This window comes from Vulpes vulpes, unplaced genomic scaffold (genome assembly GCF_048418805.1).
Source record: "Vulpes vulpes isolate BD-2025 unplaced genomic scaffold, VulVul3 u000000641, whole genome shotgun sequence".
Taxonomy (NCBI): Eukaryota; Metazoa; Chordata; class Mammalia; order Carnivora; family Canidae; genus Vulpes; species Vulpes vulpes.
In genome coordinates this window covers 367964-381464 of record NW_027325782.1, presented here as the reverse complement: position 1 = coordinate 381464, position 13501 = coordinate 367964, and the positions used below count along the sequence as shown (strand labels likewise).

At 39.0% G+C, this 13501-nt stretch overlaps 1 protein-coding gene across 1 annotated transcript in view; it reads left to right on the top strand.

Annotated features, from left to right (window-relative positions):
• The first annotated feature begins 1246 nt into the window (after window positions 1–1246).
• LOC140597334 (rho GTPase-activating protein 20-like) overlaps window positions 1247–13501 on the top strand; it is a 37038-nt gene continuing 24783 nt past the window's right edge. Inside the window, exons 1-3 of the mRNA XM_072745553.1 lie at window positions 1247–1761; window positions 1842–1956; window positions 12577–12886. Of these exons, the coding sequence (XP_072601654.1) occupies window positions 12822–12886 (65 nt within the window). The 5' untranslated portion in view covers window positions 1247–1761; window positions 1842–1956; window positions 12577–12821. The remainder of the gene's footprint in view (window positions 1762–1841; window positions 1957–12576; window positions 12887–13501) is intronic.

Genomic DNA, 13501 nt, shown 5'->3' with positions numbered 1-13501 from the left:
GGGCCAGAAAGTACACTCTTCCCATGGACGTGGGGAGAGGGCTGTGCGAAAATCTGATGAAAGTGATAGAAAGATCAGGATACCTAAATAATGCTACCCTGTAACTCGTTTTCCATCAGATGTCACTAATGCTACAATATTCAAATTAAGGTGAACTTTTAACTTTAGTATTCAGCCTTTCCTATTCGAAATTAACATTGGGATTTCTGGCTACAAAGATATAAAGACATCAGAGGAAGAAAACACAGCACGTGTATTGGCTAGGTAATTTTTCATTTAATTTTCCTGCTTTAGTGCACAAGTAGAATTGCAGGATCAATGGACACACAAACAGCTCTACATTTTTTAAACTTTAGGTGGTCTCTTCTGTCCATGATCAAGAAGCTCATTTGGCTCCTCAGCAAGCACATCAAGAGAAGTGTGTATTCACCTTTCCTAATGGCTCCTACCCTTTTACATCCTTTTAGCAATTGAATGTCCATAACACATTACTTTCCATTTACTGTATTTACAAAACTCCAGGTTTCTTTGGGAGCGTTGTAATTACACTGTCCTCGGATGACTTTAACCAATTAATGGCAGGAACCAAAAGACAGAGGACTGAATCCTGTAAGTTATCTATATCGTTCAAAGAATAAATCAAGTGTGAATTTGTGAACCGTTGTGCAACACTTTCCCAACCAGTCAAAAGAATTGTTCATTAAATAACCTTTTACTCTTTAGGGAATTAATTTTTGGCTAAAGTTGTAAATAATAATATCTTCATCTTTTTATTAAATATGTAAAGCTCTGTTTTAAGTTATTTTTGTACAATGTAACCATGATAAAAACTTGTGTGTTGGAATAACTATGGAATAGAAATGCTGCTAAATTTCAAATTTTATTAGTTACACCTTCTTAGAGCAGATCTTTGTTTTTTATTTATTTTTTATTTATTTTTTACTGGAGTTCAATTTGCCAACATAGAGCATAACACCCAGTCCTCATGCCTTCAAGTGTCCCCCTCAGTGCCCGTCACCTAGTCACCCCATCCCCCCACCCACCTCCCCTTCCACTACCCCTTGTTCATTTCCCAGATTTAGGAGTCTCTAAGAGCAACTCTTTAAAGATCTTTCCATTCTTCATGAATATGGCTTTGAAAGCCAGCAGCATTAACTGATGTTTATTTTTAAAAAATCTCGTTGGGAAATCTACTTAATCTTCATTAGAGTTGACAGTCCTCTTCCAATCTGGCAAAAACATGGTAGCCTTAGCAACAAAACTATCAGAAAAAGCTTAGAGAGGAAAATGTCAAGAGTTGACCCTCTGATTACAAAAGTCAGTTTATGTTACCATTTCACCTATTTTTGTGCTCTTACCATTTGATCTATTTTTATACTAGAGAAACATAATTTTCATTTATTTGTATAAATTCCATTCATCTGTGTTTATCTGCACCATTTTGCTAGGCAAGCTTGTTTGCACAAAGGAACACATGACATCAAAATCTTTATTGTTTTGGCATTTTATCTGTGCTAACAAAAGCCTCTGATTATAGGCACGACCACACATACTCCACTATCCATGCAAGGGAAAGATCTCAAACCTCTTCCAAAACTATCTAGTTATGGACATACCCAGTGGATACCTAGACATGGATCTGAATTTCTTTCTGAACGGCAGTGTCACTGACTCACATGCATTATTACTTAATCCTCACAGCAAATCTAGAGGGGTTATTCCCATTTTACACGTATAAAACCTGAGACTCAGGAAGGCCAGGTAATTTGCTGAACTTCAGACATCCAGGATCTAGCCCCAGGCCTGACCCTAAACCAATATTCTTTCTCATTGTTTTTCAGAAACTCGGCAACAGCGGAAGGTGCCCTGCTCCAGCTGCAGGGACTCAGCCAGAAAGACTGGAATACTACATGACTGTACCTGCAAGTTGGGGAAGGAGAACTCAACACTATTTGAGTATTGAGTTGCATTCATTTTTTAAAAAACACTTTTTCAAAATAAGCTATCATTAAATGTTTATATATACATAGTATTTTTGCTGTATAATAGCAGCATGCATTTTCTTCCATCAATGTTTTCTTCTCTCATTCTTTCACTTGTTTATGTAACTACATGCTGTGTTGGAATTTGGGCTTCTTTACGGGTTGGAACCAGTTCGAGAAAGGGGACACAGCAGGCAATTGAAATGTATGTTATCATCCAAATTATAGGGTTCCCTAGTAAAGCTGGGTAGAGGCTTAGACGTCATGCAAAAACAGGGTTTGCTACTGCATCTCCATAAACAAGCCATGGGATGGCCAGACAACTGCAGTTGTCCTCACTCAAGCCCACTCCAATAGGGGACCAAGAAACTCTTTAAGTACAAAAGCTCTACACAGCTTCTATAGGTCTTAAAAAGGTCTGCTCTACGTTGCTTGGGATGGTGTGAGAAAGTGAAGACAGCGACCCCAAATCTCTTCTCCAACACCATGTTGTGTCATCAGGATTGGAGTCGAATCCTGAAGAGGGGAATAACACGCATCCCTCCTAATGCTTGCCAGCTTTTTAATTTTTTAAATATATTACATTGTGGATTCCACTGGCATCATGTGAGTTGTTTTAAGTAGGCATACTCCCAGGCATTTTTTTTTTCAGTTTTATTAATTATGTATGCATTTTCATCTGTAGTCAGAAAGATACCTGTTTTTTTTTTCCTAACATGTTTTAACACATATTACCCTGAGCAAAGATTGTAAAGTCCATGCTGAATACTTAAAAACATGTATTTGTAGAAAAGTCATGAAGGCGGTGTACGCATGATGGAAGGCTGAGAAACAATGTCATAACCCTTTGTACTCAGGCATCAGAAGGGGACCAGGCAGCTGTCCCTCTCAGCCGAGTGGTGCATGCTCACAGTGCTGCTGTGCTCACACAGACCCCATGTCTGCTTCTCCCTACACAGAGTCCTTCTGGGACTTCTTGAAGGGCATTTTGCTTTTTGCCCATAAAAGACTAGCACCATGAGTCAGATAGTACTAAGCTGAAAGTTCACTCTCTAATTCTATTTCTTATCACTAATTATGCCCAGTCATGTTGTCCAAAATAGCTCACCAGATTTTATGAAATGAATACAGAGAACTATATCAATATGAAAATGTCCCAAATTTGAACAATATGAAACTGATTTTTGTTACTCAACTTCCCCACAAACTAAATCCCCTTGCAAGGAAAAGCTCATGGAGCTTTTATTTAAAGTCCAAATGCTCTCACTCTCCATTTTATACAATTGGCTCAGTGTAAGCCAGAGGCTTTTACTTAGAGCCGAGGTTCCTATAGCTGCAGCTGTGTCCTGGGATTTCACAGGAATGAGTATAGCTTCTTCAGCCTCTTCAAAGTTGCTTCAAATCTCTAATTAGTTCTAGTCTCCAAGGGGTCAGCAGTCCCAAAAGAAACTGTCCACTATAGAAGTTGTCACAAACAAAACTGTGGTACCCCAATTAAGTGACTATGTAATGTCATCTGATACTGCTATCGGAGCACAGCAGATAACTTAGTAGCACCTATGCTGGAGACAGCGAGGACCTGGTCTAGGTCCGGTGGCAAGCCAGCCAGCTGCACCAGCACTGAATCCATGGCCTGTGAATCTGTATGACTGAGCAGAAAGTGCCCATCAATAGTTGTGCTTCCCCATGTTTAATATAGGTATTCCTTTGCTTTTGCTGTTGTTTTGTTTTGGTGATGTGTGCAGTGGTCTCCCATATATATTACCTACTTTCTCTCAGAGAGTGACATTTGAGACATTATTGCCTTCTTCAAAAATGTAGATAGGTATTCTGGTTTCTTCATTTCCTTGTGTCTTGTGTCTCATGTTTTGGCTACTTTGGTACAAGATTGTGAGACCACAAGTCTAGAGAGAATTTCTCCTCCCACATTCTCCCAAGTCTGTTCTCTCTAGGACAGGGAAGTACACTCTCCTCTTAAAATGCATGAGGAATGGGATAATGAACATCATCCTACTCCCTTAGTGCTATGTTTTACTAGTATATGAAGTTTTATTTTTTCTGAAAATGATAATTGTCATCTCTCTTCCATAGATGTTTCATTCCTACCTAGGCAGGTTGAGTTGGGCCAGGCAAAGCAGTAGTTGGACAGAATCAAGATTCTAAGAAAATAAAATACTGTGATCACAGTAAGAGGCAATGAGTCAAGATTAGTCTTTTGTCAAGAAGTAAAAGAAGGATAACAAAGTTTAGCAAAACTTTAAAGAGGATCTAGATATCACAGATTAAAGTAGTCAAAAGTTAGTATTCCAAAGAGTTGCACATTGAAAAGATAGAACCCAAGCACAAAACAAAAATATTCCAAAAAACTTAAATTCAGGACAGAAACTTTTTTTTAGAAGCTTTTTAAAAATTTTTATTTATTTATGAGAGAGAGAGAGAGAGAGAGAGAAAGAGAGGCAGACACAGGCAGAGGGAGAAGCAGGCTCCGTGCACTGGGAGCCCGACGTGGGACTCGATCCCAGGTCTCCAGGATCATGCCCAGGGCCAATGGCAGGCGCTAAACCGCTGCACCACCCAGGGATCCCCAGGACAGGAACTTTTCTAGTCTCTTATTCCTTCCTGCCTCCATAGGATTGGACTACTGGTGTGAGGAGAGAGATTGCAGATGGGAAGGAAGTGGTGCCAAGAGCTGCAGCTGCAAAAAGTCGAGTTGGTTTTGTTTCTTCTAACTTTTAAACTTAAATTTAATACATACACATGTTTTAAAAATCAAGCAGTAGAGAATGATACCAAGAGAAAAGTAAATTCTCAGCCTGAACTTGTTCCCCGACTTATTTCCAGCTCCCTGTTTTTAAGTATTTTCTGTTCTCCTGGTGGTTATCACAGTACCTCTGAAATATGTGTTAATACTTGATTTCTCCTTTTATCTTGTTTATCAACCTTAGATAGCATCTATTGGAAGATGAGAAACTTATTTCTTTGATCCATCCATGTCTACATTTTTCCAGTTACATTGCTTTGATATTTCTGGTGATTATCATTTTAAAGAGTATATTTAAACTCTATTTTGTTACATCAATTTTACACGGTATATAATTGATTTCTTGCTATATAAATAAATAGGTGAGAAAAATCTGTGACATTATCTTCCATATCTCTCTGCTGCTTTAATATTCAGACTTCCAGTATTTCATATTATCAGTGTTAATATTAGTCAGATTCTCTTTTACACTTGTTGTCTTCCAAGCTTTGTTTGTATGTTGATTCTACCAATTAAAATAGCTTTTCTGTTATTCCAATGATTAATTTTCTCCTTACTGAAGGACTAAATAGGTCTAGTTATTGAGGAAAAAAAAGGGTAACCTTAGGTCAGGAAAACTGAAAGATGAATGTTCCAAGTGTCAAGGTCAAATAGGATTCCTTGAACTCAATCTTCAAGACTTTCTATTCAATTTGGTCGATGATACCTTTAATATACAAGAAATATTTATCTGCCTTTGTTCTTATTTTGTAGCCACCTCTTTTTTGGCTTCTTGACTCTAAAGATGTTTGTTGGTTTTGTTTTCTTAATTTTTTTTTCCGTTCTCTTGTTTTTCTCAGGAGTCTACTGTTATAATATCTGTTCCACTTGCACCTTTTTTTTTTTTTTTTTGGTTTATTCTAAATTTTCTGGGTCTTTTTCCCAAATATGCGAGTGATGAAAAAGGTTCATCAGCGCTGGTAGCATGATTTTCCACTGTGGTATTAGACCTTTTTCTTGAATGAAAAATGGATGGCAGGGTCTTTGTACATATAAGCTAGTAGTACTGTTTTAGGGTACATTTCGGTATTTTGTTCATCATGTATTTTTTGAAAATTGACTTCTAAAAATATTACATTAAAATATCATATCTTCTTTACTTAGTTTTTTGGTGCATCTCAAATTTTGTGTGCCTGGTTTCACTCACTGCAGTATCTCTATCTGCTTTGGGACAAGGACCTGGAAGGTTAAAAGTAATTTCCAGATATGGTCAGTAGAGGGCAGCAAAGGGTAGTGGCGTGAACACTCAACTGCCAAGGCCTGGGCTTCCCTTTTTTCCCTCTTTATAGAGATCAATTAGTGGTAGTAGAAAATCCAGAGTGCCAGAATCAGGATAGAAATTACTCATAATACTGATCCAGGATGGGTATCAAGCTTAGAAGGCAGTGGAAATGTTTAGCCACAAATTCATAGCCTGGTATCTATCAAAGAGATGTGAACTACTGGACATTAGGAGGGGAATCATTAGACTTTCACAGTCCTGACTCTTACTCCCAGCCTGTCTAAAACCTAAGATCTGGTTCTGTAAAGTATCAGGAGTCTCCTACCCACATTGAGAGCTGATGCAAATTTCCTGTCATTATCTGATACGTCATTTGCAAATATCTTTTCCCACTCTGTAGGTTGTCTTTTAGTTTTGTTGACTGTATCCTTTGCTGTGCAAAAGCTTCTTATCTTGATGAAGTCCCAACAGTTCATTTCTGCTTTTGTTTCTTTTGCCTTCGTGGATGTATCTTGCAAGAAGCCACTGTGGCCGAGTTCAAAAAGGGTGTTGCCTGTGTTCTCCTCTAGGATTTTGATGGAATCTTGTCTCACATTTAGATCTTTCATTCATTTTGAGTTTATCTTTGTGTATGGTACAAGAGATTGGTCTAGTTTCATTCTTCTGCTTGTGGATGTCCAATTTTCCCAGCACCATTAATTGAAGAGACTGTCTTTCTTCCAGTGGATAGTCTTTCCTCCTTTATCGAATATTAGTTGAACATAAAGTTGAGGGTCCACTTCTAGATTCTCTATTCTGTTCCATTGATCTATGTGTCTGTTTTTGTGCCAGTACCACACTGTCTTGATGACCACAGCTTTGTAGTACAACCTGAGAATTCTCACAGAGGAAGAGATAGACATGGCCAACAAGCACATGAGAAAATGCTCTGCATCACTCGCCATCAGGGAAATACAATCAAAACCACAGTGAGATACCACCTCACACCAGTGAGAATGGGGAAAATTAACAAGGCAGGAAACCACAAATGTTGGAGAGGATGAGGAGAAAGGGGAACCCTCTTACACTGTTGGTGGGAATGTGAAATGGTGAAGCCACTCTGGAAAACTGTGTGGAGGTTCCTCAAAGAGTTAAAAATAGACCTGCCCTACGACCCAGCAATTGCGCTGCTGGGATTTACCTCAAAGATGCAGATGGAATGAAATGCCGGGACACCTGCACCCCGATGTTTCTAGCAGCAATGTCCACAATAGCCAAACTGTGGAAGGAGCCTCGGTGTCCATCGAAAGATGAATGGATAAAGAAGATGTGGTTTATATATACAATGGAATACTACTCAGCCATTAGAAATGACAGATACCCACCATTTGCTTCGACGTGGATGGAACTGGAGGGTATTATGCTGAGTGAAATAAGTCAATTGGAGAAGGACAAACATTGTATGGTCTCATTCATTTGGGGAATATAAATAACAGTGAAAGGGACTAGGATGGAACGGAGTAGAAATGGGTAGGAAATATCAGAAAGGGAGGCAGAACATGAAGACTCCTAACCCTGGGAAATGAATAGGGGTGGTGGAAGGGGAGGTGGTCGGGGGGTGGGGGTGACTCGGTGGTGGGCACTGAGGGGGGCACTTGACAGGATGAGCACTGGGTGTTATTCTGTATGTTGGCAAATTGAACACCAATAAAAATAAATTTATTTAAAAAAAGAAATGAAAGAGGAGAAATAACAAACAATACCACAAAAATATAAAGGATTTTAAGAGAATATTATGAAAAAATTATATGCAAAGTCATTGGGCAACCTAGAAGAAATGGATAAATTCCTAGAAACATATAACGTCTCAATGCTGAGTTGGGAAAAAATACAAAATTTGAAAGACTGATTATCAGCAGTGAAATCAAATCAGTAATAAAAAAACTCCCAAGAAAACAAAAGTACAGGACCAGATGGCTTCATAGGTAAATTTCAGCAAACATGTAGGGACGCCTGGGTGGTTCAACAGTTGATCATCTGCCTTTAGGTTGTGATCCTAGAGTCCTGGGATTGAGGCCTACATCGGGCTCCTTGAGTAGATCTTGCTTCTCCTTCTGCCTCTGTCTCTGCCTCTGTCTTTTTCTGTCATGGATAAATAAATAAAATACTTAAAATTTTTTTTTACCAAACATATAAAGAAGAGTTAACACCTACTTTTCTCAAACTACTTCAAAAAACAAAGAATGAAAGCTTCTATGTATTCTGTGAAGGCAGCATTACCCTGATATCAAAACCAGATGAAGACACTACAGAGAGAGAGAGAGAGAGAAAGAGAGAGAGAGAGAGAGAGAACTACAGGCCAATATCTCTGATTAACATACATGCAAAAATCCTCAACAAAGTATTAGCCAACCAAATCCACCAATACATTAAAAAAGTCATTTACCATGATCAAGTGGGATTTATTCTTAGTATGCAAATGTGATTCAATATTCACAAATCCATTAACATAATACATCTCATCAACAAGAGAAGGGTAAAAACGATGATCATTTTAATAGGTGCAGAAAAGCATTTAAAAGTACAACATCCATTCATGATACAAACTCAACAAAGTAGGTTTAGAGGGAACATACCTCAACAGAATGAAGACCATATGTGAAAAAACTACAGCTAATGTCATACTCAATGGTGAAAAAGTGAGAGCTTTTCCCCAAGGTCAAGAACAAAACAAGGATTTCCACTCTCACTACTTTTATTTAGCATAGTACTGGAAGTCCTAGCCCCAGCAATCAGACAAGAAAAAGCAATAAATGGCATCCAAATGGGTAAGGAAGATGTAAAACTTTCACTATTTGCAAGTGCCATGATACTATATGTAGAAAACCCTCAGGATTCTACCAGAAACGGACTAGAACTGATAAATGAGTTCAGGAAAGTCACAGGATACAAACCAATATACAGAAATCCACTGCATTTCTATACACTAATAATGAAGAGCAAAAAAAGAAATTAAGAAACAGTCCCATTAACAATTGTACCAAAAATAATAAGATACCTAGAAATAAGCTTAAACAAGGAAGTGAAAGACCTATATATATATATACACACTGAAAAACTATAAAACATTGGTGAAAAAAATTGAAGACAACACAAATGGAAAAATATTCCATGCTTATTGATGAGAGAACAAGTATTAATAAAATGTTCCATACTCAAAATGATCTACAGATTTGATGGAATCCCTATCAAAGTACTAATAGTATTTTTCGCAGAACTAAAACAAGTAATTCGTAAGGATGTATGGAACCACAAAAGACCCCAAATAGCCAAAGCAATCTTGAAAAAGAAAAAAACTGGAGGTATCACAGTCCCAGATTACAAGATATATTACAAAGCTGTAATAATCAAAACAGTATGGTATTGACAAAAATGGACAATAGATCAATAATACGGTATTATGGGCATAAAGATCACCTTACAGTATCTCTTCTATTTGATATTTAGGGTGAAAACATAGGTGTTCGGTGAAATAGATGAAAACAGACCCGGGCAGCCCAGGTGGCTCAGTGGTTTAGCGCTGCCTTCAGCCCAGGGCATGATCCTGGAGACCCAGGATGGAGTCCCACGTCAGGCTCCCTGCATGGAGCCTGCTTCTCCCTCTGCCTGTGTCTCTGCCTCTCTCTCTCTCTCTCTCATTCTGTGTCTCTCATGAATGAATACATAAATAAAGTCTTGAAAAAAGAAAACAGACCCCATCATTATTATTCTCTTTAGAGCTCATTCATCAAATTAAAATAAATCACAATGGTATTATGGAAGAAATTAAGCTTTATTACTGCAAAGGTAACTGTGACATGGTAAAAGAAAGCTCCCTTTAGCTTTCTCAGGCAAACTTTTCTCTCCTTTGCTTTACTACAAGGAGAAGATGCTATCAAAAACTGTATCTTTCTCAATTAATTCCTTAAAACCAGTGACTCACCATCCTGGTTACATGTAAGAATCACTCAAAGAGCTTTTTCCATATCTGATGAATCAGAAGCTCTGGGGGAGGCAGTTTCAGAATGAGTGCCTGAAAAGCCTCCCAAGTGAGTCTGATGCATATCAGAATTGATCAACAGGACGAGATTCTAAAAGGAGAGAAGTTTTCCTGGCCTCTAAATCTCTAACCTCTCTGAAGGGAGACGCAGAGAATGGGACATATTCTGAGAATTGGGGAAGGTGCAGAGAGAAATCTGCCTATATTTTTTTACCTGAAATAGATTATTTTTTACCTGAAATAGATTTTGACAGGTGCTTGATGGGAGGCCAGAAAGTGTTGCCCAATGAGCCTCCATGGTTCTGAATACAGTCAAGCATGGCCAGACTAGCACTTGTCCTTTAAAAGTGGTGAGAAGGGGCGCCTGGTGGCTTACTTGGTTAAGTTTCTGACTCTTGATTTCCGCTCAGGTTTATGATCTCAGGATCATGAGAGAGAGCCCCAGGTCAGACTCCATACTCAGCACCATTTGTGCTTCTCTCTCTCTCTCTCTCTCTCTCTCTCTCTCTCTCTCTCTTTCTTTCTCTGCTCCCCCTCTTGTGCCCATGCACTGTCTCTTTCTCTCTCTCTCTCTCTCAAATACATAAAATAGTTATTCTGTATGTTGGTAAATTGAACACCAATAAAAAATCAACTTATTTTAAAAAATAAATAATAAAAATTTAATAAAAGTGGTTTGAAGCCTGGAGGCCACTATCTACATGCCACTTCTGTGTTAGTTTGGTTTTAAGATGAGAAGCCTTAATAAAGTCTAAAAGGACTACCAGGACTTGTGCTCTCACCTCTACCTAATTTACAGGCCGATTTCACTCTCCTGTACCTTCTGCCTGTGTCTCCAATCCAGCAAAGTCTTCCATGTTTCTGAAACATCAGTTAGTCACATTCTGTCCCTTCAACTGACAAATGTATCTTCCCTCCCTTGCCCCTTTCTTCCTCTTTCTCTCTTCTGTGTAGTCCCAAGTCATTCTTTAAAGGTCATTTCAAATGAGCTCGTCAAAGAAGTCTTCCTCTCCATAATTGAAATCAGGTGTCAAGTCCCTCTCTAAATTTCTCATCTCACTCTTTAATTTTCCTCTGCAGTACTTTCCAGAGGCTGTGTTAGGCAGTTCTTGATGGCATTCTCTGTTTAATATCTGTCTTCCCCCCTCCTCACTTAAATCCTGGTTTTGTGAGACTTGGGCCTGGCTCCCTGTTGCCCAGACCTATCAAGTGCCTTTCTCCTAGTACAGGTTCAAACACTATCCGTTGAATGAATAAAGTAAATAAGACAAAGACTATTTTATGTCATGCCTTTTCCCCTGTCCATCCCTGCCAGAAAACTATTTCATTCACTTGTTCAATACAGAATTTTTTGATTCCTCTGATGCGTCAATGTTTGTGAGAATTTAATGATAAAGCAGACATAGACTCCTTCCTTGAGGTCCCTAGAGTCTAGTGGGGCATAAAAGATAGGTTTTCACATGCCTGTTACAGGAGCCTGTAAGAGAAACCACAAACTTTGTCTGTAGGATCAAATTTCAGTCCTCCACAGTTGTCAAAGAAAGACACTGTCCATGTGGGAAGAGTGGGGGTGGGGGGTCCTCACAGGAAGCTGCGTGACCTCCTGAGTCAGCTGGATTTGAATCCTTCATGTTACGTCACGGCTGCTTGGATTCAGAGCCCAACCTGTATGCGCAGGAGCCTCATCATCTGTAAAATCATCAGTTTCCTAGTGGAAAGGGAACACTGTCTTCATGTAACATGTTTTTAACAGGCTCCTGTAGGTGCTTGGACACTGAAGGAGATGTCCAGGTGGCAAATCAATGGTTAGTACTAACCATTTGGGAAATGCAAGTGAAATCCACAGTGAGATATCACACTACACAGCTATCAGAATAGCTAAAATAAAAAATGACAACACCAAATGCTCGTGTGGATGGGGGGAAACTGAACGACTCATACAGTACTGGGGAGAATGTGAAATGGCACAGCCATTCTGGAAACCAGTTAGACAGTTCCTAAGAAAAAATATAAAAACAACAACAACAACAACAACAACAAAATAGCTAGCATATGACCTGGCTCTTCCCGTCCTGGGCATTTAGCCCAGAGAAGTGAAGACTTCACACTGACACAAAAACCTGTACACAGATGTTTATAGTAGCTTTATTAGTGACAGCCAAAACCTGCAGACACTTCGAACTCCTTCAACAGGTAGTTACACAAACTGTGATACATCCATATCATAATGTACTACTAAGGGACACCAAGAAATGAACTGTGAATCCTTGCAGCCATCTAGATGAATCTCCAGTTACACCAAATGGGAAAAAGCAAATCCCCAAATGTCATAAACTATGTGATCCCATCTGTATAACATTCTTGACATGGCAACCTTTTACACATGGAGAACAGATTTTGTGATTGCCCGGGATTAAGGAGGTGGTGGAGGGGGAAAGAAATTTGTGTGGTTGTAAATGGGGAATAGGAAGGACCCTTGTGGTGATGGAAGTGTCTCTGGAAGACTCCATCTGTAAAAAAAACTGATGTCATCTCCCTGTGTTATTTCTTATAGCTGCAAACGAATCTACAGTTATCTCAAAATAAAATGATTACTTTTAAAAAATCAAAACTTGGAGGCCAAGAAAAGGAAACCAGTATGTCAGTTTGGCAGTTACAGCATGAGCTTTGAATCTGTGACATCATAATGGCAGTGACCGCGGACCGCTGCGGAATCTTGAGGCTTCAAGCAGTTGACAGTACTCTGCCAAGTGCTGTAGACTCCCTTGATTTCCCGTCCCACGAATTGAAGAGAAAAGGATGTTCCCGTCAATCAGAAAGCATGCTGAGCTTACAGGTGGTCATTCAAGGCTTCAGCGCATGAGGTAGTCTTCTGATACACTATTTCTGATCATCCAAACAGACTGGCAATAACAGGAACTGTTGTTTTCTTTTGTTTCCTCTAATACATAGAAACTAAGTAGTCACTTCAGCACCAGCTTCCTGAAAAGCTGCTCCTGTTCTTAAGATTCAGTGCTGCTGAGCAGAAGGGAGCAGGCTTTATACATCCTTGGGGGAGGCGGAGACACTTTCTTGGCTCCACGAGAGAGCCAACTCTCTCTCTCCATGAGACAGAATTTTCAGTGGGTCTATGAAAATACCTGTCCTAGTTATGAAAGAATTTTTACATTCTGTTCAATTGTGTTGTTTTAGTACCTATTTTGACCAGGAATTCCTGTCAGAGCTCAGCCAAGGAATAGCTAAACTCTTGTGTTCAGAAACTTTCTGAGGTTTCCAATATTTTTGCTGATCTTTGAGAATTTTTACCCCAATTTTGAATATTGAATTAGATAAGATGGGGGTCAACTTCCAGGATCTTCAGTTATCTTCATTTTATCTTAACATAAAAGCAATTTGTAATTGATTCTTCACACGTTGTTTTATTTTATATTAGGCCACAAGTTGTCCTGTTTATTGTTGTTGTTCATTCACCTTCTTGT